This window comes from Selaginella moellendorffii, unplaced genomic scaffold (assembly GCF_000143415.4).
Source record: "Selaginella moellendorffii unplaced genomic scaffold, v1.0 SELMOscaffold_26, whole genome shotgun sequence".
NCBI lineage: Eukaryota > Viridiplantae > Streptophyta > Lycopodiopsida > Selaginellales > Selaginellaceae > Selaginella > Selaginella moellendorffii.
The window spans coordinates 1432321-1456256 of record NW_003314287.1 but is presented as its reverse complement, the minus strand read 5'-3'; the positions used below and the strand labels follow the sequence as shown (position 1 = coordinate 1456256).

The following is a 23936-nucleotide window of genomic DNA, read 5'->3' as shown; positions in this document are numbered from 1 at the left end:
ATATCCATATCCTAGCTTTTATATATATGTACCTTCCTTTGAATTTTATTACCACAAGAGATACAGAATGCTCCAGAGGATACATGCGGACATAGCCACTCGAAGCCAAGTCCACGCTAGCAAGTGCTCCTGAAAGTGGCGTTGGAACTGTAGCAATTCCAAATCCTTTGATGAATTTCACTATCATGAAAAACAAAACCTAGCGCATGGCGGTAAAAGCAAGAGCAGAAAATTTGATTTGTTTTCACGCGCTTAGTTTTTGTATATTCTAAGGCTAGCATAATTCTCCACTTCAATGCCTCAATGGTAAGGCCAGATTGACATGTCAACTCAGCTGTAGATCGCGGAGAAGGAAGATGGGATGCTACCCAGACGGGCTATGGCGCCAAAAAAACGAATCCTACACGTATATAAAGTCATATGAACGAAAACGGATTCAACAGACCTACGGACTTCCTCAGAATCCCTCTTAGTTGAACTCAATTTCAGCTCAAAAGTGGTCCGGGCGCGTGACAGGCTTCATCAGTGACAGTCCAGGCTCCGATGAAAATCAGGGAAGCCTTCCACTGATGCATCACTAGCTATTAGATCTTATTCCTGTACTATTGGTATTATGATGTTAAAATATGTTATCTTCTAGATCCTGGCCTTGCAGCCACTCACGAAAGTCCAAGCTTACAGTTCTTTTCTACTGTTAGAGTTAGCGATCACTGGAGCTGTGAACTGGTGTTAAATACGTTTAGCATGGGCTTCATCAACTAAAGGCTAACGTTCAGTGCGATCATTCGTTTTGAATTGTCTTGCCAGTGGAATCAAGATGTCAAGATTCTGGCAAGATTCGACAACGAACAGACACAAAAGAGTATCTATTCTTAACTACGAATCCAACATCCTGTACCGAGAAATCAGGATTAGTAACGGTTTAATCTAAGAGGACAATTTGTCCTGGCATTTTAAGAACTCAATGTGCCTCCACCTAAGAAATGGCCAAGACTCTTTCTATTCGAGTAGCCAGGGCGTCAACTCGGGCTGCCATTTACACAACTCGGACTCTCCAAACGAAAGACCTGTATAAGACATAAACATTGTCTTGAGAAACTCTTGCAAGCTGGAAAAAAGAAAGTCATACCAATTTCCCACTCTCCATTCGCAACACTGTCACTGCCATGGATGACATTCCTGGCATAACCGAGCAAGAAAAGTTCATTCCCGAGGGAGAGCTTTAGAAACCAGAACCTTACCTTCCAACAGCAACAGCAAGATCCCCGCGTATCGTTCCTGGCTCAGCTTGCAGCCACGACTCCAGGACCTTCCCATGCCTGGAATCCAAATGCTTCACCAAAGATGCCGCAAGAGGAGAGAAACCTCTACTCGTGGAACATGATGCCCCATGCGATGGGGATCTGTCCAGTGCCAAGAATCTGTTCCATAGAATGCCGCAAACGGCTATCATGGCAGCTTTTGGCGTTAATGGTCGTTTAAACGCGAGATTGTCTCTGCCGGGCATTTGGAGTCCGCGTGGAAAGCTTTCAACGCGATGGGTGAGAGAAGCGTTGGAATTAGGGAAAGTGGAGCTGGCCCAGGTCCTGGCAAGAGAGATTCCACACTGCCTCAGTTCTCTTCTGACACATTTTGGCAGAACAAAAGCAAAACCAGAAGAGAACTGAGGCAATGTGGGGAGGAGAACATGCACCTTATAATTTATAGCCTTGGTGAAACTATGTAATTCATCATCATAAAGTAAGGATTTGGCATTGTTACAGTTCCAACACCGCTTTCAGGATCACTCTTCAAGTAGCCATCTCTGCTTGCATACTTGGTACGTAAATAACTGAGAAAATTTAAAGAATGGTAGAACGTGTGGTGAACTATATGACATCTATATCAAAACTGAGCGTGGTGGTAGATGTCCTTGTGCAAGTGGAAACGTCAAGGCTACGGAACACAAACGAGAAAGAAGATTGGAATTTGTTAAAATATATATATCTTCTTAAACGAACTAAATTGCATTGCATGCACGTCCTGAACATTTCACATATATATATGGGCCTGCTTTCCTTAGACAATACTAAAACTAGCCTTGGCTGTGGCTGTGGGTAATGGTGCTACATTTACATCAGCTCCAAGATTTTGATAGTCTCCATGGAGCAAGGCCACTCACTCCAGTGGCATGGCTATGGCTGCTGCCGTGGCCAGTGGCTGGTGGCAGGTGGTTGTGGCCAGTGAATGTGGGTCGATCAAAGAATTTATTCTTATAAGATTTTGTGGGTTTACGTAATTACAGTGCTTAGAAAGACCAAGGATCCATCGTGCGTGGGATCCAGCTCCAGAATACTTTTAGCAACACGTACACCTCTTTCAAAGTCAGAGTGAATCTTACAAGATCCAAGCAGTGCTCCCCACACCACGATGCTTGGAGGGAAAGGCGAAAAATTAATCAACACCTCCGCATCTTCTAGCCTTCCAACACGTCCCAGAAGATCGATCACGCAGGAAAAGTGTTCCGCAACAGGTGCTAGCTCGTAGTCGGAGAGCATCGCCGTGAAGTAGTGGCAGCTGGAACTTACAAGTCCTGCATGGCTGCAAGCAGCAAGAACGCTTACGAAAGCCACCGCATTTGGGGTCACTGCTTCGAGCAGCATTTGGTGGAAGAGATGGATGGATTCTCGAGCGCGGCCGTTCTGGAGGAGAGCTCCCAGGAGTGTGTTCCAGGTAACCAGAGCAAGCTGCGGCATTCTCTCAAGCATTTCGATGGCTCTACTCAGCTGCCCGTTCTGGACGTAAGCTCCGACCATGGAGTTCCAGGTTACCTCGTTCCGGCTGGAGATCCCATCGAAAGTTCTCTTGGCATCGTCGCAGTAGCCGTTCAGCGAGTACCCCGCGAGCAACATGTTCCACGATGTGATATCAACTTGGAGCATTCTTTCAATGAGCTGCCTCGCTTCCATTAAGAGACCACTCAGCGTGTAGAGCTCCACGAGCGCAGCACAGGAGCTCGAGCTCACAAGAGGCATATTTTGAAACAAAACTTTGGCTTCCTCGAGCCCCAAATTTCTACAGCACTCCAAAACCACGATGCTCCACGAAGACGCGGTTCGATGTCTCATTTCCTTGAAGAAATACAATGCCTTGAGCAGCTCACCATTCTGGGAATATCCCACCAGCATTGTATCCGAAGTCACCTCATCTCGCACAGGCATTGTCTCAAAGAGCCTCTCGGCCTTGTCCGTACACCCAGCGAGCGTGTACGTCGCGAGCATTGTGTTCGCGGCCACGACGTCCATCATTGGGATCTTGCAAAGGAGAATATCCTCCGCCTGTGCAAAGTCTCCACGGCAGGAATATGCCTGGATCATGGCCGTCCAGGAGAAAACGCTGCGTGAGGGGCTCGTCTCAAACATGAGCTTGGCGTCCTCCAGATGCCCGGCCACGGCATATGCCAAAAGCATCACGTTCCAAGGGACAAGAGTCCAACAAGGCATCTTGTAGAAAAGAAGTTTTGCCTCTTCAAGATGCCCAAGATCCGCATATGCGTGCACCATTTCGGTCCATGCCACAACGTTTCTCTCCAGCATCGAGTCGAAAACTTTGAGAGCCTCTTCAATCTGGAAACATGCCGCGTAGCAGCTGATCATGACCGTACACGTTACCACATTGATCTCCGGCATGGAATCAAAGGCCTCCAAGGCCATGTCAAAATTCCCGCTTTGGGTATATGCAGCTAAAATCGAAGTCGACGTGATTACATTCCACATTGGCATCCGATCGTAAATCTGCTGGGCCACCTCTACTTTCCCTAATTCCGCCAGTGGCTGGATCATCGACGTCCAAGAAGCAACGCTTCTCTCACCCATGGCGTTGAAAGCTTTCCACGCGGACTCCAAATGCCCAGCCCTGGCATATGCTGCAAGCATTACATTCCTCGACACAAGATTAGGGCAGGGCAGAGAATCGAACAGCAAACTGGCCTCGTTTAAACGACCATTAGCGGCAAAAGCTGCCATGATAGCCGTCCATGAAACCACGTCTTTTTGCGGCATTCTATCGAAGAGATTCTTGGCTCTGGACAGATCCCCATTTAGGGCAAATGCCTGGAGCATCATGTTCCACGAGTAGAGGTTTCGACCTCTGGCGCGCTGGAACACGGCGAATGAATCGGCCACGCTGCCGCATTTGCCATACATCTCGACGAGGAGATTGGATAGGTAAGAACCGTGTCGGCGATCGATCCCGCGCCCATGGATCGCGCAATTCAGGCGTTGAGCTTGGCGGAGATCTCTGGCATTCCCGCAGGATCGGATGAGGCGAGCGAGGTGCTCTATCGCCGCCGCTGCCAGATCTTCTCTTCATCCCAAGGAGAAGTGGAAATATTTTGGGGGAGAAATCGTCAAGCCCTAGAACAGAGGGTTTGATTGAGGATGCTGGAGAAGATTGGACTTCCGCCCAGGCCGTCTGCGCGTGGCCGGACCTGGGTGGTGGATGCGTCGCACTGCCAGAACTGCGCCTCGCCTTTCTCGATCTTCAATCGCAAGGTATGGATCTAGAGTTTGACGACTATTTCTCATCGCATTGTGGCTTCTAGCATCAGTCGCGAGTTTTTCTTTCTTAGTGTAGCATTGCGAGCTCTGAGCTAGAATTCCAGCGATCGCGATCTTTTGCTCCTGTGGTTTGCATGCCTTGCATTTTTTTTCGTGGCGACTGTTTTCCTTTGGTTCTTGGTGGTATTTGCGATGATCTTCTCATCTCTTTTTTCACAGCACCATTGTCGGAGATGTGGAGGCCTTTTCTGTGGCAACTGTGTCCAATCCAGAATGTATCTCCGCGGCCAAGGAGACGCTCCAGTGCGCATTTGTGAGCCTTGCAAGAAGCTAGAAGAAGCCGCTCGCTTCGAAGCTCGCCAGGGACGCAAAAAGAAAGGTGGGCAAACATCGTGTTCTTCCTGACGAGAACTAAACTTTTTGCTTCTAAGCAGTAGAGGAAACCAGCGATGAAGAGGACTTACTAAAGTCTCTTCTCGTAAACAAAGAATCGGAACCTGCTACCTCGGAACCAGTCTCGCCGGAAACTTTGCGACAGCAGGCGCAGGAGGCGAGAGCTACATATTCTGCCTTGAAAAAGGAAGGGAAGGCCGAAGATGCAACCAAGGCCTTCAGGCGTGCCAAAGAACTCGAACGGCAGGCTGATGCGTTAGCATTGTTTCTTCGTAGAAACGTTAAAAAGGCTTCAAAGGCTAGCAGTGCCACTGAAGAGAATACTTTGCAGACAACGAAGTCCGAGAACTTTGGAAAGACTGTTGGTATGTCTTCCGAAAGGCCGTCGAGAAGAAGCACAGGTGACGAAGATCTTATGAAGGAGCTCAGAGATCTTGGCTGGTCGGAGGACCTGGATAGGAAAAAGGCCTCTGACGCAGACATACTGAGCGAAGGCGAGCCTACTTCAGGCACCGCAGCTGGAACACTACAGATGGAAATTCTTGGTCTCAAAAGAAAAGCATTAGCTCTCAAACGGGAAGGAAAGATGGCAGAAGCGAAGGAGGAGCTCAAGAAGGCCAAAGTTCTGGAGAGACGGCTGGAAGACATCCAAACTCTAGGTGAAGATGTATTAGATGAAGAGGAGGACGGCGGGGACGAAGTTAGCGCGGTTTTGAAAGCCTTGGAGAAAGAAGTGGATACGAAGCACAAAGGCTCTGGGAAGGAAGTTCCACTTTCTGCTGCTAGTCTTCCAGTCGTCACCGAGGAAGACGAGGCACAAGTTCACGTAAGCGATACGGACATGTCCGATCCAGATATGATCGCGGCGTTAAGGGCCATGGGCTGGGCTGAGGAAGCCGGAGTCCTGGAAAGTTTCAGCGCTCCGAGGACTGACCGCATCAATAAGCAGGAGCTCCAGGCCGAAATTCTACGTCACAAACGCGAGGCCTTGGCTCTCAAACGTGCTGGAAGGATGGCGGAGGCTCGGGACGAGCTGAAGCAAGCAAAGACCTTGGAGCAGATGCTGGAGGCGTCACAAGTTCCAAAGCCCGAAGCTATGACGGAGGATGATGAGCACGTCGAGGTCAGCTATCAAGATATGCAAGATCCAGAGATGCTAGCAGCGCTGCAAGCGTTGGGATTCAGCGAGCCGGATATGAAGAAGGAAAAGCGCGCTCTGGAGGAAGAAGTGAGTGCTGTTAAGTGGTCAGCAGCTGCAATGCAGTCGCGAGAACAAGCAAAACACCGGACGGATCAGGCCGCCTTGAAACCGATGAAAATCCCAGCGACAACATCCTACATTATCGACGACGTTGACGATACTGGCGAGGCACTCACCATCCAAAGCTTAAAGTCCGATCCAGAACTTGCTGCTGCTTTGAAAGGGATGAACCTGGATGGCGAGGTTGGAGAACTTCCACCGTCGCACGCAGAAGCTGTAGAAACACCTCAAAGACGGCCGAAACCGAGAGCTATACCTTCCATGCAAGAACTACCGCAAAGAAGCAAGCGTGAGATTCAGAAGGAACTCCTTGGTAGAAAGAGGAAGGCGTTGGCTCTGAGGCGTGAAGGGAAGGAGGACGAGGCTGAGAAGGAACTCAAGGACGCCAGCGTTCTAGAGGCACAACTCAAGGCTCTGGAAGATGCGGAGAGACCTCCAGTTCATGTTCATGAGAACGAAGAAGTTGACGAGGATAACACCGAGCAGGCCGAGGTAACCGACGAGGACATGAATGATCCTGCTATGCTGGCCGCTCTGAGCGAGATGGGATTCAAAGAGGACGTATCTACAAAAGCGAACGATAAGAAAGAAGAAGCAACACGGAGAGAGAGTTCTTTCGAAGGCGAATACGGAGAAATCGGCCTTCTGGTAGACATTGTTCCTCCGTTATTCTCGAGAGCTACACACACACCGCCAGTCGCTCCCGTGAACCAACACCAAGACCTCCTCACTGGCGATATATTCGTACCATCAGTTCCCGAGAAGAAGACTATAGAGCCCCCGGCAGTTCTAGCAGCAGTACAGCCTCCAGTGCCAAGCACGAACTTGAACTTGAACGTGCCTTCATCGAGCATCGAGCAGGAGATTCTGGAGCACAAAAGACGAGCTTTACAGTTCAAGAGATCTGGAAATGTAGCTGCTGCCAAGGAGGAGCTCCGACAAGCCAAACTTTTGGAGAACCACAGGCAAGCAGTGGCTGTGGAGGAGGTTCCAGTTCCACGTCCAAGTGGAGCAGCACCACCGAAAGATAGCAGCCGGATCTCTCCTCCAGCCACAGGTCAGGCACCTCGCTCGAAGGACAGGATGAAGATACAGCAAGAATCTCTTGCTCACAAAAGAAGAGCCTTGGCACTGAGGAAAGAAGGCAAGATGGACGAGGCCGAGGCCGAGTTTGAGAAAGCAAAGGCTCTGGAGAAGCAGCTGGAAGAGATGGACCCTCCATCTCGAGTTCCGGGTTTGCAAGCGAGCGCTATGGACGGAGTGGAAGATCTTTTGGATCCACAGCTTCTGGCAGCTCTCTCAGGTCTTGGCTGGCAGGATGAGGAGATGAAGCTGCCGTCCTCTCGATCTCCTCAGCAGCAACAGCAGCAACAGAAGCAAAGCAGCTCCTCGCCATCGCAAGAGCTGCAAGATCGAGTGCGAAAGCTAAAAGTCCGTGCTGTGGAGCTCAAGCGAGCTGGAAGGCAGCAGGAAGCGCTGGAAGTTCTTAGAGAGGCAAAAGCTCTCGAGAACATAAACAAAAGCTAGCAAAACTCTAGTATGGTGCACACTTTGTATGGCTGGCATATTCATTTTGGCATCAAGCCAAAAGATTCTCTGGATATACTAAAACGGCAACAGCTTTCTCTATGACTCGGCTTCTATATAAAACATTGAACAATTCACCCAAGGTGTGGTTGAGATGAGGAGCATGTATTTCTTACTAATTGCTAGCCTGCTGTGGCTAGTGGTTGATTGCGGTAGATCAGGTTATATTGCTGGTAAGCTACACCCATTCAACTCCTTATTTCCAGGTGTACCCGGCAATGTGGCCCAGCCTATTTCCAGGTGTACACCGGCAATCGCCGCCTTGTTCACTTGTGCTTCCTGATTAATATTCCAAGAGTACTCTTTTTTCTTTTCTTTCTTTCTCCTCGTAATTACGTACGAGAAACAGTCATCTTCATCTTGTGCACTTTTGCTGTTTATTTTGAGAGAACTATAACGCGAGCACTCCTCTTTGCGATTCTGTGAGGTTTCCGGCCAGCTGAGAGCTGCTTGCTCGGTTCTTGCGGCAGATTGCAGATCAGTAGTGCGATTGTATAACAAGAAAGAAAGAAAGACAACATTCCCCTTTCTCTAAGGCTTAATTAGACTCTTGTTTCGACTGCCGTTTTCGTTTTGAGGATGATTTTCACAGCCATGGCGTATGGTCTGCCTTCCTGGTACAGCATGACATTGATATGGAATGGCCAGGATTGAGCTAGACTTCACATGAACATGAATGGAGATGAGTGAAACAGTAGAGGACATGATCATGAATACGGTCAGAAAAACTGACGGAGTTATTGAAGTTTGTTTGGTTCCTACAAAGAAGACTTTTGCGCATTTCTCTTCAATATTTTAGAGGTGCGAAATTGTTTTTGTTGAGAGCACAAGGTGGGAGCAGGGGTGATGATGTGAGCTGTAGTGGTGCTCGGTCGCCCGCCTGAAATTTGCCCCACATTATCAGTCCAACTCTTACTGGTGAAAGGATTAGACCAATCTTAGATTATCCTAGCAGTGTTGCGGTAAGAGCATATTTGATCCGAGATGATCCAAGCAAAGGTGGCACCGATCAATGTTGACAACTACAAGTCGTGTAAATACATCCTAATTGCTGATTGAGATCTTTCGCCTAGGTTTGGCATACATTCGGCCAATTCATCATGCCAGGAGAAAGACGCAAAGATAGCCAAGACAAATCCAGAGGTGAGGAGGTATCGAAAGATTTCTTATATTTGTTTGAAGAGGGAATCCATTGATTGTGTAGCCAACACAAGGGAGGAGCTGGTGAACCGTAATCTAATTCTTTTTGGGTGAAATTCTCTTAATGTGACCACTCAAATCTCTTTGCAACTCTCTGAGGTTTTCTGCCAGCAGAGAGCTGCTTGCTCGGTGCTTGCTGCAGATTGCAGATCAGTAGCCTGATTGACTTTACAAGAAAGAATTAGACAGGAACAAAACAACATTTCCCTTTCTTTGTTTCATGACTGTAGCTTCTTTGTTTACCTGGGCTTGTTCAAAGCAGAGCAGGCTAGCATCTCTTGTAAAGAGAGGAAATTTTTGAAACAAGAGATTCTAGCCTGCTCTGCTTTGAACAAGGAAAGCCCAGGTACACTGCCCAAGCTCATGCTTTTAAGGGCGGCAAGATCGTACTTTCTATGAGTGTGCCCGCTTCAAGGTGGGAGTCGGCATGGTGATATCCTCGTAGGGGGTGGCTGATAATGTGGGGCAAATCACGCCAGGCAGGTGATTGGGCAGCATTACAACTCCAGCTCTTGCTTGTGAAGGAATCACTCATAGTTTTTTGGCCAATTATCACAACTTGGAGATTGAGTAGTTTTATGGCATCTTCTGTACTCGACTTGGTCATTTTATCATGTATGTACACTTACCACCTTTGCTGTTTGATTGCAAGTGTTGGTATCTTCAATATGCTTGAGGCACTAATTTGCACTCTTATTGCAAGGGGTGAAAGGATGGAAAATGTACTTGGACAATATTTGTGAAAGTTCTAAAGGTATGGAAGATATATTGCACTTTGGAGTTAAAGCTCTTTAGGAAGGAAACCACCTACACTAGACCAAAAGGCAACTATGCAATTGTAGTGATAATGGAGATAAAGATGAGTAAGTTTTAGATTTGGTGGAAAGTCTCTACCTTTTATTGTATCAGTAGGCTTGTGAAAGGAAAATTCTTAAAAGGTGAGCCATATTACAGTGGCTAAAGTAGAAGTTTAAATTCAAAAATTTATATTTGGTATTAGAAAAGTTTCAGATTTGAATTTATTAGTTAGCTAAAGGAATCACAGAACATGTTGAGATTAAAGTTGTGAAATTCCTCTAAATGGTAAAAAATATAGTTGAATGATTAAAATAGAATAGAAAATTTAAATGCTTATAAAAAGCCTCAAGCAATACTTGCATCAGCAGTGGAGTTTAAAATCAATACCCAAGAAATGTGTTATGGATTTACTTATCTACAATGTTGGGCATAATGTTAATAGAACTATCATATCAAAAGGAAATATATACCTCACACAAAGCCTATCATATGTGTTTTTGCAGGAGTAAGTTCATATCATAACCTAGAAAAAAAAGTTTTGAAATTTCATAAAACATATTATATTTTCAAACAGAATCCATGATACACAAAATAACTTAAAACTAACTTTTGTTATACATGTTATAAGTTTATACATCCAATTGGGGTTGTTTAGTTATGCTATCTACAACTAATATCATTTTATTATATATATATATTTTCATTTCCTTAAAGGATAATATTATAGAATAATAAAACAGTTCTAGATTTTACATTCCACTATATAATGACATAAAAATCCTGTATTTAACATTAATTAATACAATGTTTTGTAAAAGGATGTTGTTCCTCACTATAAAGTGATAGTGGCTATATGTCTATTATACATCCATATGTGTATATTTTTGAAATTTATTGTTGGGCAGTTGTTACAATGCTCAAAGAAAGTTTATAGACCCATGGAGACACTTATCTTGCTAAAGAAAAAACCATATTAAACATTGAATATAATAGCATTATGTACTTTCAAATAATCCCATTATATCAAGAGTAAGATCTTGGAAAAACATGTGGGACTCCACTTACTCTAATAACAATGTAAAAAAATTCATATATGGAGAGTTTTAATTCGACTTCACTAATGTCCCTAGTAAAGACAGGATTGTTATATTGAGGTGAAGGTAAAATATTTGATAAAATTTAGAGACGGAGATAGAGATTGATATAAGATGTTAGGGGGTGGGGGTGGGGTGTAAATATAAATAGTAGTGATTTATTTTTAAGCCGTTCTTCTACTAAACTTTTCAAATTTTCAAGGAGCTTAAGGGCAACAAAAATATTATAACAACTAACAACTATAACTTTTCTTAGCAATTTATATATTAAATTTTAGTTTTAAGAATATAGTTTATTTATTGGTTTGAGGAAGTGGAGAATATGCTTGGATATTCTACTATCCAACAGTTGTTATTCATTGAGATTAATCTTGTATTTATAATTTATAAATATGTTTTTATTTTATAAACTTTCCTAAGTACTTCCTAGTATATTCTAGTTTATTTTACCATCTAATGGTTGATATTTAATAAGATTAATCTTGTGTTTATAAATAACAAACATGTTTTTTGATTAGTTGGAATAATAAATAGGAATAACATATTAGTAAGCAAACCAAGTGTTACTATATGCAATGCACAGAAAATTATTATAACACTGATAATACATAATTTTTTAATTGTTAATATTTGATATGGGATTTTATAATTTTAGCCTACTTTTAAAGAAAAGAGCTTTTAGAATTCTAGATTTTTGTGTATTTATAAAAAAGATACAAAAAATAGATTGTAGTAATGAAATAAAATTTATATTTTCACATTTCTTTGTACTATTGTTTTTTTTTTCTTTTTTTCTTACTATCTCTTCATTTGAAAGAATTCCATCTTCTCAAGAACTCTAGAGAACTCTTTCAAATAAAGGAATAATATATAAATATATATTTATTTAACTAACATACACTAGTTGTTAAAATATTTCAGCTTGTTTTTGTTGATTCATATTTAAGCTCTTTTAATGAATTGTAAAATAATATAATTTTAAAAATGACACATTTTCATGAACTTCTATGTGACTCAATGTATACTAATTATTTTTAAAAGCTTCATTTTTTCAACTTAAATTTCCTTTTAAAGACTTATAATTGACTATGTTGACTTGCATTGACTTATGCTGGGCATCTCAATTTTAAATTATCCCCTTCAGGGTAGGGAGCTTACAAGTGATAGTTGCTTTAGTGCACTCACAAGGAAAGAAGAAGCCTTTATGGTAGCTAATTTGGGAGAAGCTACCATTTTCTTCTCCATGGCTAGTGTTAAAAGGTGATGATTGCTATAAGGTATCTTTTTTGCAATAGATATGGTAACTTTGTTAGCAATAAGGTTTTTGAACCATCTAAACATTCTTTTAGCTATTCTCTTCCTCTATATGAATCTTTCTTTTCTCTTTGATATTGATCTTAAGAATGTTCATTTGTCTAAACTTTAAATTAACTTAATTTAGAATAACTTCTGAACCATATTTTGATAAAAGTCATACAAGATTTCAATATCTAAACAAGTAATTTCACCATCATTACATTCCTAAATTTTGGCTGCATATTGAGGGAGTATGGACAAAAAGGGACTATAAACATGGAATTGTCTTGCTCATAAGCTTAACAAGCACAATTCCTTTTGTTTGCTTAACTTCCTACTTTTGCAATAGTTTATGATCTAGATGTTCTAGTGAAGAGGTAGTTGTGAAATATCTCAAAGCTCAAGTTGAAACTATCTTTCTAACAAGTGGACTCTCAGGTTATTTATTTCTCTTTTAAGAATAGCTATGTATATAGAATAGAAAATCATATTAAGTGCTCTATTGAGGATTTTCAAATGGATATACCCTGATATATATACATTGCTTTAGAGACCTCTTGAAGTAGAATTTTAGATATCAAATCCTTTTCAAAATGGAGAAATTTCTATTTAAAAGAGCTTTATGTGTGAAATTTTTATGATCATAAACATCAAATGTTATATCAATTTAATTGGTCTATAACAAGTGGCAATTTGAAACATTATATTTATTATAAGCAAAAGCTATAACTATGAAGTTCTCCATGGACTATCTTTTTGTTGACTATAGTATGCTACATTATATTTACATTTAACTTTTAAAATCTCAAAGAAATTCATATTTCTACAAACTAGGATATATATTATAAACTCCGATAAAACTTCACATTCATAGTTAGATTTGCTTCTGATTACAGTTTTCATTTTCTATCAACACAAATATTGTTTTATTCTTGTCTGATAGTATTTGATTAAGATAACTGCAATTTAAGTTTTAGGATGAAGCTACTAGATTTCACAGAGCACTCTTTAGGTAGGATATGAAATCCATAAAGTAGATTGGAGGCATGGTGATTCCATTATGAGAAATCAAGATAAGTTTTTTCTCTTTATTTATTCTTTCACATTGTCTTTAATAGCTTGAGATGTAATGACTCATCGGATTAATTTTTAAATTTTTTTTTGTGATTCTTATGGTTTTTTAAGTTATTTTTCTTTACATTATCTAGATGTGCTCTATCACAGCTGATGAAAATCTCAAAAGCAGCCAGCATGTTTTCTTATATTTTAAATATACATGTATCTCTTATAGATATGGGTAAAGTACACTTTTTTATCACAATAAAACATCATCAAAGACTTAATTTTTATTAGCTTTAGTAGCTCAATTCATTCTTAGTATTTCTTTGGTAGATATTATTTAATAAAAATGAATATTCCCCTAATTAGAATTGATTAGTTATTAATTATATCACATCACCTAATTTGATATAAAATTCAAAGGTGATTAAAGCAAAAAGTAAGACATGACCAAAAATGGGCTTATTTAGTTTTAAAGTTTAGAAATAGAAAATAGATTCTATTTTATTTATTTATCCATATTAGTTTTTTAGATCCATTAAATTGAGAAGTTACTGTTAAATATCCTATATCTTCAATTTTTAAAACTGCATAAATAATATAATTTTTATAAAATATGTTATTTTTCCATATAATATTATTTTTATAATCTACTATAAGTAAATGACCATCAACTTGAAGGTGGAGATAACAAAAAGTATTATCACGATAGGACATTGTAGACCATATAGTTTTATAGTTTTCTATATTTTTCACTTTTAAATTACAATTTTTTAAAATTGCTCTAAACTTGTTATTTGCAGATATCAAACTATTACCATTTATTATATGTGTACCAAGAAATTTTAAAGGTCCATTTATCAATTGTGTACGATATGGCCAACATTGTGATATATCTTTATCAATTATAGTATAAATATTAGTTAGTGAACTGCTTTCATCAGGTAAATCTTTAGGATAGTCTATTGTTGGATAAATCTCATTAGGACTTCTTGCAGGAACTCCTAAACCAAAATATTCTAGAGCAAAATATCTATATACTGTTATTATCATTCTTGGTGCAGTTGTACAAGCATAATATTCTGTAACCCTTAGCATTTGTAAGAAAATATATCGAACATATAAAGGATTAAATGGAAAATTAGATGGAAGTGGATTGCAATTAATATAATTTCTTATACCAGCAGGATGTATAGAAAGTCTTAGTACTACATTTTGATAAGCAACATGAATTACTTGATATATTACAAGTCCATGATTATGAACTATTATCTGATCTGTACTATTAATTGATTGAATTAATTGTTCTATAGAATTTAAAATCCTAAGTATATCTCTGTTACTAAAATGACCAATATCCCCATACCATCTTGTTTCAGGAGGTTGAGCATAACAATTGAAACTAATTAACATTAACCATAGAAATTTATAAAGCATTTTATTAGGTAGCTAGTTGAATTTATAAGGGAATTTATTTTATAGATTTATAAAAACTTTTATTATATAGCTTTTATCAACTTTGAAACTTCTGTTTAAACATCACCTTTTCTATAAAGTTATCGAATTTTATGCTTTTGAATTTAAATTTAGTACTTTTTTTTATCATCTATGATATTGTCTAAAATCAATTTTTCTTTGTATTTTATATACTTTAGTATTTGATATTTTAAATTAAAAAATCTTTATTTTTTCACTTTTAAGAATTTCATAGATATAATTAATGCTATATAGCTTTAGTAATATGTAAGAAAGAGAAACCTACTCCATATTGGTGCTAAGCAAGGACTCCAAACAACTATAATAAAAGGATAATCAATTTAATATTCCTAGTGACACTATGAGAGTAAGACATTTCATGTTAGATCCTCAAAAATATTATTTTTATTATATCAATCAGCATAAGATTTAGGCAATGAATAAATAATATTTAACCACTAATTGTATTAAAGCATGATAAATATATATTCTAACTATACGTTTCTGAAAGAAATTTAAAATTTAATATAAAATATTATAAAAAAAAATTATAGGTAAGATATAACTAGGAAAATAAGAACAAATCAATATGGAATACAACTAGAATATGGAGACATCCAAAATATGGAATAAAAAGAGATATTTAGAACTAAATATTAAAAAAAATTCTTAATCCAATAAATTAAACTATTTTGATTAAAAATACTATTGTTTCAATAGTATTTGTTTTTATCATCTACTATAAGTAAATGACCATCATATCTAAAATTGAAAATGAAAATAATTTACTGTATCTTGCATACAACAACCATTGATATGTTTAATTATAATCTGATTTTCCTTTAGTATTATTATGAATCATGTTCATAAATTTGTAATTGAAATAAAATCATCAAAGTTTTGCTAGAAGAGAAGTAACTTTTATACTACTTTTTAATAATTATATGTCAGAATGAATTTTCGTGAAATTTTAAAAATTACATTTAATTAATATTCTTATATAATACTTGGTAATGAACACTTATCAATTCTTGTATTTATCTTAAAATTATGTTAGATCAACTCTTAAATTCAGATATCTCAAGAGATGGCCCATAATAATATTTCTAATATTAGTATTAATTATCCTTTACAATGTTGGCCATATCATATGTACTTATTCAAGGTACACATATAATAAATTGTAATAACTTGATGTCCGCATATTATGTTTAGAACAACATCAAAAAATTTAATTAGATCTCGAAATTATAAAAAAGTATGAACTTATGTGGTCTATATCTTATGGACATAATACTTTTTGGTTTGCTGAATTAAATTTTGAGGATAAGTGCTTAAGGGTTTTGGAGTTAAGCATTTGGGTTTATATAGTATTAAAAAGTAAAATGCCTTTGTCAGTTAAATCTTTTGGGTATTCTAAACTAAAATAAATTTTATTAGGAAATCCTCTAGAAAAATGCAAAATATTATAAACATAAATTATTATATAATTTTATTATGACTTTTATATTGTTGTACATATATTATATTATGTAAGTCTTACCATTTGTATGAAAATATAGTGCACATATAAAGAGGATCAAATTTCAAATTTGATAAAAGAGAATTAAAATATAAATATTGTGTTACGACACTAAGGATGTATGCCATATCTAATTGCTATAACTTTATGAGAAAAATGTATTACTTTATATATTTTATATGAATTTAAAAAAAATCAATAATATTTATTGTTTAAATACAGATAAATGTATGCCATATCTAATTGCTATAACTTTATGAGAAAAATGTATTACTAAATATATTTTATATGAATTTAAAAAAAATCAATAATATTTATTGTTTAAATACAGATTTTAATGGCCTTTAGGAGTGAATTATGAGAAATATAATTTAAATTTAAAATAAATTGAAATTTGTAAGATAGATAGTGTTATATTTTATCTTATATGTACTAAAATTATTTATTTCTTTATATATTCCTTTAATTCAATGTTAAAAATTCAATGACATTTCTATATCACTATTTTGTGCTTATAAATGTAGGGAATTGAAGAGAACAATTTGAGATATAATCTATAGCGGTTCAAATATGGAAGGAGAATCCATGAATAAAGTGCACTTTCTTTTTCCAATGGGTTATTATGGTTAAGTGTCTTTGGTTTAATTAATACTTGGTTAAAAAGTTTAAATTTAACCGTTCATAATTCATATTAGAAATGTATTATGTCCGACTCTATTTGTTAGATAAAAGAATCACACTATATATTTATATTGACATTTAGTGGTTTAGTTGAGCTCAAAAAAGGTAGGGTGTCAAGAGAATAGAGTTCCTAAGAGAGTTACAGCACTTAACTTCCATTCACAAAAACATGGACTAAACATCCTTGTAAACAAAATTTAGTTCAAATTTAATTTCTTATAACAAGCTGAAGACTTTATACCCTAAAACACTTTACATGCTTGCTACAAAGTTTAATGACTAGTCTTGGTACACTCCCTCACTAAATGTTGAGAAAGAAGGTGAAGAATATTGGTCAAACCAAAGTGTTTGGGAGCGAAAAGAGTATGCATTGAGGCCCCTCAAGAATGTAAAGATCTAGATGGTAAAACAATGCATAACAATTGACCAAATATACTCCTTAACTTAGGAATGTAAAAAAGGTTAAATAATTTCATCCTAAAGGATAAATTGAACCAAATATTGAGAATGCTAGTAATGAGGAAGAATTTCAGCGATATACAGAAGTTTTGCTAATGTCACATATTGTTTTCAGAAAATACATAATTCTGTCAACATATTACTTAGCTTTGCAATAGTGAGCAGTACAAAATCTAAAAATAGCACATACATACATATCTAAACCAAGTATATACTTTTTAAAGGAAAATACATTATTCAGTCAACACACCACTTAATTTGCTATGGCAATATTGAGTGGTACAAAATCTAAAATAGTAAATACATACATATATAAAACAAGTTAAAATATTTCATATAAGCTTTGCTGATGTGATAGATATTTGTTTAAAGAAAATGCATCATTCAGTCAACACACCATTTAGATTTCCAGATAAAAAACTAAAAATGTCAATTTTACTTTCAGGAATAGAGCCTTAACATAATCTTGGCCAAAGTGATGTCAGTATGGAATCCCCATGAATTGTACGACAGATTAAGGGAAGTAAAAGATGATATGCTAATTGCTAATGAAAAACAAGGAGCATCAAGAACCACTTCCTTTTAAGCCAAAGCTTATAACAGGTCCTTTGAGGCAAGGTTTATAACAGATTACAATTGAAGCAAGAAAGAAAGAAATTATACCTATCTAGCTTGATGTTAATTAAAAGCTTATGGAGCCTTTTTTCCGTGTTTACCTTTCACTAAAGGATGTTGCAAATTTTGCACCTTGTTCACTTGTGCTTGGTGAGTTGCATTCCAGAGTAATTTAATCTTTGTTGTTCTTTTTGGTGAAAATTCTCATCAAATTGTTAAATCGTTTTTTTTTATGAGCTGCTTGCTTCTCAAGGTTGCAGATTGAGCGTGATTGGCTTTGCTTAACGAGAAATAATAGGGAGGAAAAGATGGCCATGGTCTGGCGATATCAGAATGACGAGGAGGAGCCGACCATTGGGGGCTTGGCAGCTACAACCTTTGGCACTGCATGATGAAATGGGGGGGATGGAACAAAACGGTGAAGAACAAGGCAAAATAGAAAAAACACGTCGCGTTTTTATTTGGTTCCTACTTTTCTTAAGAATATCCAAGTCGTGGATTCCCAACCAGGGATGGGGACTACATTCCCAAGCTCACGCATTTCTCTTCAATATTTAAGAGGTGGCGGAATTATACAAGCGCGCCGAAGCAGCATGGTGTTATCCTCGTAGGGGGTGATGACGTGGCTGATAATGCGGGGCAAATCGCGGGTAAGCGAGCATCGCTACAGCTCCAGCTCTTGCCAGTGAAGGGATCGCGCTTTTCTATTACATTTTTTTTTTCCAATTCCAAATGGTGTTTGGCTGTAAGCATCAAGCCTCACCTATTTGTTTCTGTATTTCCTATAGAATTTTGAGACAAACCAAAAGACGTTAGTTAAAAATCTTCGCGAATCTAGCAGAGTCTCCGAAGGGTATATCCCAGTCTTCTGTTAGAGGAGAGGCATGCATGCAACCTGGCGCTCCCAGAGCAACTATATAAGATGGGACGAGAAGTGAGCGTCTCACAGTCTCTCTTGATCGTTCTCTCTTCTCGATTTGTATCCAAGAATGTCTAGGAAGGTTGCCATCGCCCTCTTGTTCTCGGCCTTCTTTGGATTGGCTGCCGCCAGTGGCTACCGCCAGGACGATCACGAGGATGCTCGTCATGGTAAGCACGGTTCGGATCGATCAAAGGGCGATCGCGATGCCCCCCGCCGCGTCTCGAAGATGCTCGACAGCTACAATCTCCCCCAGGGGATGTTCCCTCTGCCGCTGGTGACCGATTTCTCGCTGGACGAGGAGGATGGATCGTTCGAGATGCGGCTGAGCCGGTCGTGCTATGCGAAGCTCGAGGAGGAGCTGCTGTGGTATGGCGAGGAGATCAAGGGAAAGGTGAGGTCCAGCAGGATCGAGGATCTCTCGGGCGTCCAGGCGAGGGAATTGCTCGTGTGGCTGGCCGTGAAAGGGCTCCATGTCGATGATCCAGAGACTGGGTTTGTCTACCTTGAGATTGGGCTCACGTACAGCCGCCTCTCCGCCCAGTCCTTCCAGGAGCCACCGCCATGCTCGGACGAAGCCAGTTCCTCCTTCATTAGATAGGTAGAAATATAAATTTGTGAAAGATTAAATAAAAAATGTTTTTAAAGGTTTAAAGTAAATTGAAGGGCTAATTTAATGAGAATATTACGGTCAACCAAATGGTCAAAAAGAGGCAACGACTTTTGACCACTGGTCAAGGTTCATGTGGCTGTAGTTTAGTGGTGAGAATTCCACGTTGTGGCCGTGGAGACCTGGGCTCGAATCCCAGCAGCCACATTCGAACGTTCTTTACTTTGATTTTCCATTTCTCTTCATATAAAATCTACCAGCCGTTGGATTAAATATAGAATATACTCGACGAATCACACAATTAGGGCTGGGCTCTCGGGAAAGATGAAGAAAGGGGGGCAGCAAGAGCGCAAGGATCTCTACACGGTTCTAGGTCTCCAGGGAGGCTTGGACGGCGGCGCCTACGCATCCTCGGCACAGATCCGCAGCGCCTACCGGGCGCAATCGCTGCGCTGCCACCCGGACAAGCGCCTGGACGATCAGGCGACCGCGGCTAGGGATTTCCAGGCCCTCCAGGACGCCTATAAGGTACTCTGTGACGACAGCAAGCGCGAGCGCTATGACTGTGAGTTGTATTCCAGCATCCTCAAAGGCCCGCAGATCCAACCCCCGCCCAAGCGCAAGAAGAAGAAATCCCAGGTCTCGGGCCTCAATCTCGTCATCAAGAAGCCCACTAGCAAACCATCGGGGGCATCCTCGTCCGTGGCCAAGGCCGCCGCGATCTCTCTCGATGAGCTCGCCCGGATCAAGGTCGCCAGCGGCGTGAGCGGCGAGGCCTGCGAGAGAACAGTGTGCGCGAGCTGGAATTGCAGCGCCGGATACGACGAGGCCAAGCTCCGCGAGGCTCTGGGATTGTTTGGGCCGATTGAGAAGATCGTAGCGCCAGCGAAGAATTGCAAGAAGGGAACTGGCGCGATTGTGTTTAAGTTCCGGGCATCCGCCTCTGGCGCTGTCGCGGGATTTAGCAACGATCCCGAGCTTAAGTTACAAATGGGAGGATAGCGTTCTCAAGAACCCTAAATTCTTTTCTCTTCGTCTTTCTCAAGAACCCTAAAACTTGTTTTAGATCTAGAGCTAGAGCGATGGTGGGCGGGATGGAGTTCAAGCCCAACAAGCACCTCGAGGAGTGGCTCTACATGAGGGAGAACCAGGCGGAGCACTTCCGGTTTAACAAGCAGACCACCAAGACGGCTGTGATTTGGGGGCTGATCGTCCCCTTTCTCGCCTATCGTTTCATCGTCAGTGAATTTGTAAGTCGCCCAAGAGAAATCTCGAGAGCATGATTGATCTCCTTTGAGCAGCACGCGCAGGATGTGAAAGCCGGACGACCGCGGCGTGAATTCTTGTAAGAAAAATCCTCCAAACTTCATAGCTGACAGATCTTCCATTTTTTCGTGCTAGGGGCGCCAAGGGGGACTACAAGTGAAGAGGAAAAATCAGTTATTTCTTCCTTTCAATCGCTGGAAACTTTCTTCTCGCGAGAGATCAAGGAGACAAAAAGAAGAAACTTTGGAGACATGGAATAAAAAGATTTCGCTTTGGAATTGAATGAAACTCCCTGGAAAAGAGAATACGTAGAGCACAGAACCAAGCTCATAGTTTACACTGACCGACGGTGTTCTTGCCTGTTCCTGGTGTGATTTTTCTTTCGCGACTCGCTCACTGAGTAAGATCCATGATCGCGCTCACGATGTCTCCGTCTGTGGCCTTCAAAGCCTTGACAGCCTTGCTGCGAGGCACTCCAGCCTGAGTCATGACCAGCTCGATGTCCTTGGGCTCCACGCCCGTCTCGTCCACCTCTTCCTCCTCCTCGGCCTCGCCTCCAGCGCCCTCGGCCTTGTTTGGAGGCACACGGCCCATGTCCGGTGCCTTGAATTGCTCCGCCGCTTGGGTCTGGAGCTGGGAACTCAAGTCCTCGATCTTGGCCTCGCCAAAGATGATGTGAGTGTCGGATGCCGGGCTCTTGAACACGTCGGGCTTGGAGATCACAAACAGTATCTGGAAAGAACCAGAAGCGAAGTTAGTCTCTATTCTCTTCGATCTACCAACGCAAGCTTACGTTTTTGCTCTTCTTGATCGTCACCCTCGTTACTCCAGTCACGGGCTTCATCCCGAGCTTCTGCATTGCCTTCCGGCTCTTCTTCTCGCTCCGGCTTTGCTTCGATTTCCCCGTTCCATCCTCGCCTGGAAGAAACATAAAGAAAGTAGGAACACCACAAAATTTTCCAGTGGAAGTACCTTCACCGTGCATCTCGTCCTCTCCCGCATCGTCCTCATCATCGTCGTCATCGTCGTCATCGTCCGCGACATCGTCCTCGATTATCGGCTCATCGCCCTGGGGCAAGCAAGAATCGCGAGAAATAGAGCCAAATCTCTCGCCCTCCGCGGCGCTACGAGAAAAATCTTACCTCGGCGAGCTTCTGCTGCTTGAGCTCTTCGGCGAGGTGCTCGGCCACAGTCTGTGCAGTCATGGCGCCCCCACAACTCCTTTCTCGCGAAGAACCCTAGACGGCGGCTTTAGGGCTCATCCACTGGGCGAGAGATATGGTAATTTTTCGAAAGATAGAATGGGGGTTCAGGGCTTAGGGTTTTGGCGATGGCGATCTCGCCCGCCTCGCTATCCGCCCGTCGCCTCGTCTCCTACGTGCGATTGAAGCAGCGGCGGTCGCAGGGCGCCAGAGCCGCGCGCCAGGCGCTCAAGCGCGAATCCATCGCCAAGGGCGCACCAGGTCTCATTGGAATCCAGGAGAAGTACAGCCTTCGTGATCCGCGGCTGGTGTGGTACAAGGACGAGAACAGGAAGCCGTTCTATAGGAACACGAAGGAGCACGGGCGATGGCGGCATTTGGCGTATCCCCAGGAGGAATTGGAGGATCAAGTCAAGACGGAGGACGTGCATTGGCTCACTGGGCTCGGAGCTCTCGATCGAGTGAGGGTTGTGCTCGTTGGATCACAGTCAGCTGGGAATGTGGGATCGGTGTGCCGCATTGCTTCGAATTTCGGTGAGAGAGCTTGCAAAAAGAATTTTTTATTTTTTCTTCTGTTCTCTTCTCACTTTGGTCTCTAACAGAGTGTAGACAAGTATGGCTGGTACGTGTGTTCGCTGCTGCTAGACTTGAGATTTTTCTTCATGGTTTTCGTTTTCTTTGGCCAGGTGAGTCCAGAGTGTGATTACTTCTCGGACGAAGCTCGTCAAATGGCTGTCAATCCTGTCGCGAAGTCCCTGCTGGAAGATGTCAACGTTGTCAAGACTATCCCAGAGGCTGTTGGCGAATGCCTTATGGTGAGTCGAGTGCTCCAGTGTGTTGTTTTCTTCTTCTCCATTTCTAATGACCCACCAGGAACGAACTTGGTTTCGTGTAGGCCATCGGCTTCACCCGGCGTGACGGACGTGACAGAGTTGTAAACGAAGTGCCGTATCCTAAGCTCTGCATTCCAGCAAAGGGTCAAGCCATTGCGGTATACACTAGAACTTTCATACAGTGTTTTGACATGGCTCTTCCCTGCAGCTAGTCTTTGGACGGGAGGACGACGGCTTGACAAACGAGGAGCTGTTATATTGCACTCACACTTGCCGCATCCCAACTACCAAATGGGAGGGGTCGCTAAGTAAGAATCAGACAGAAACTTCGTTTTGTAACTAGAGAAAAGTTTGTTCTTTCTTTTCGCAGATGTGAGTCACGCCGTGGCGCTTGCTCTCTCAAAAATGTTTAGTTCATACGAGAGGCTTCGTCGTGTACACAAGGAGCCGGGGCCCGAGTACAATGAGTTTCTTCCACCGCCAGGTACTTATTTCCCATCAAACTTTCTTAGTTGCGATTCTTTTTCCTGGTGTAAACATCAAACAGGGACTGCTCCTCTTCGTGAGGTAGATTTGCTACTAAGGCGATGGAGATCAGTGGTGAAGAACTGCAACGTTGCTGCGTCGTTGGTGTCAAAGCCCGAGTTCACGACGCGCCACCGTCTGCAACAACACCTCAAACGGATCTTTCACAGGGCACGGCTGGCACAGCGAGAAGTGAACATCATCCACGGCTTCCTGACGCTGGTGGATGGAAACGCGCACACCGTAGGGGACCTCTTCTCGGACCTGCAGGAGAAAATGTCCGAGGGAGAGTCCGAGGAGGACTACGAGGAGTTTCTCAAGAAGGCCGAGGAGTGCAACAAGAAGCTGGAAGAAGAGAGGGGCTGGGACGAGTACGATTACTCTGAAACCGACGAAGAGGAGAAGCGGGCCATACAGGCGGAGCTTGAAAGCTACTAAAGTCTTGCTGTGTCGTCCCATCTTTTTTATTGCGAAGACAAACTCGAAAGATAGATTGTCTAGATTGACTCACCTCGATCTTAGCGGATCATCTCAAGCACGATGGGTGATCTCGAGGCCAAGGCAGTGGTGACGCTGTGGGTCGTTTGCCCTCCTCCAATCAT

General features: G+C 41.2%; 6 protein-coding genes and 1 non-coding gene across 8 annotated transcripts; 5 read left to right on the top strand and 2 right to left on the bottom strand.

The window, feature by feature from the left end:
• Positions 1-2270: 2270 nt before the first annotated feature.
• On the bottom strand, positions 2271-4184 carry LOC9629064 (pentatricopeptide repeat-containing protein At4g02750). The gene has a single exon (XM_002974975.2). The coding sequence runs from the start codon at positions 4182-4184 to the stop codon at positions 2271-2273; it is 1914 nt and encodes a 637-aa protein (XP_002975021.2).
• A 210-nt stretch (positions 4185-4394) lies between these two features.
• On the top strand, positions 4395-7861 carry LOC9629063 (calponin homology domain-containing protein DDB_G0272472). The gene is made up of 3 exons (XM_002975157.2): positions 4395-4532; positions 4758-4917; positions 4973-7861. Exons 1-3 carry the CDS (start codon positions 4419-4421, stop codon positions 7717-7719), a joined length of 3021 nt encoding a protein of 1006 aa, XP_002975203.1. The 5' UTR covers positions 4395-4418; the 3' UTR covers positions 7720-7861.
• Positions 7862-18968: 11107 nt separating this feature from the next.
• Positions 18969-19558, top strand: LOC9629062. The gene has a single exon (XM_002975156.2). It carries the CDS (start codon positions 18969-18971, stop codon positions 19497-19499), a length of 531 nt encoding a protein of 176 aa, XP_002975202.2. The 3' UTR covers positions 19500-19558.
• An 85-nt stretch (positions 19559-19643) lies between these two features.
• On the top strand, positions 19644-19715 carry TRNAH-GUG. The gene has a single exon. It is a non-coding gene; the product is annotated as a tRNA-His (tRNA).
• A 95-nt stretch (positions 19716-19810) lies between these two features.
• On the top strand, positions 19811-20548 carry LOC112348063 (dnaJ homolog subfamily C member 17-like). Its single transcript, XM_024680038.1, has one exon. It carries the CDS (start codon positions 19833-19835, stop codon positions 20508-20510), a length of 678 nt encoding a protein of 225 aa, XP_024535806.1. The 5' UTR covers positions 19811-19832; the 3' UTR covers positions 20511-20548.
• A 480-nt stretch (positions 20549-21028) lies between these two features.
• LOC9629061 (nascent polypeptide-associated complex subunit alpha-like protein) lies at positions 21029-22060 on the bottom strand. Of its 2 annotated transcripts, XM_024680040.1 has the most exons (4): positions 21917-22057; positions 21747-21843; positions 21568-21692; positions 21029-21506 (listed from the first exon to the last, which is right to left on the bottom strand). In XM_024680040.1, the coding sequence occupies exons 1-4, from the start codon at positions 21977-21979 to the stop codon at positions 21168-21170; spliced, it is 624 nt and encodes a 207-aa protein (XP_024535808.1). In that variant the 5' UTR covers positions 21980-22057; the 3' UTR covers positions 21029-21167. The 2 variants fall into 2 exon arrangements, with proteins under 2 accessions (XP_024535808.1, XP_024535807.1); XM_024680039.1 differs by having other exon boundaries at positions 21568-21843; positions 21917-22060.
• On the top strand, positions 22034-23844 carry LOC9638140 (uncharacterized tRNA/rRNA methyltransferase HI_0380). The gene is made up of 7 exons (XM_024680035.1): positions 22034-22510; positions 22579-22598; positions 22663-22791; positions 22872-22967; positions 23018-23117; positions 23180-23293; positions 23357-23844. Exons 1-7 carry the CDS (start codon positions 22105-22107, stop codon positions 23770-23772), a joined length of 1281 nt encoding a protein of 426 aa, XP_024535803.1. The 5' UTR covers positions 22034-22104; the 3' UTR covers positions 23773-23844.
• Positions 23845-23936: the final 92 nt, after the last annotated feature.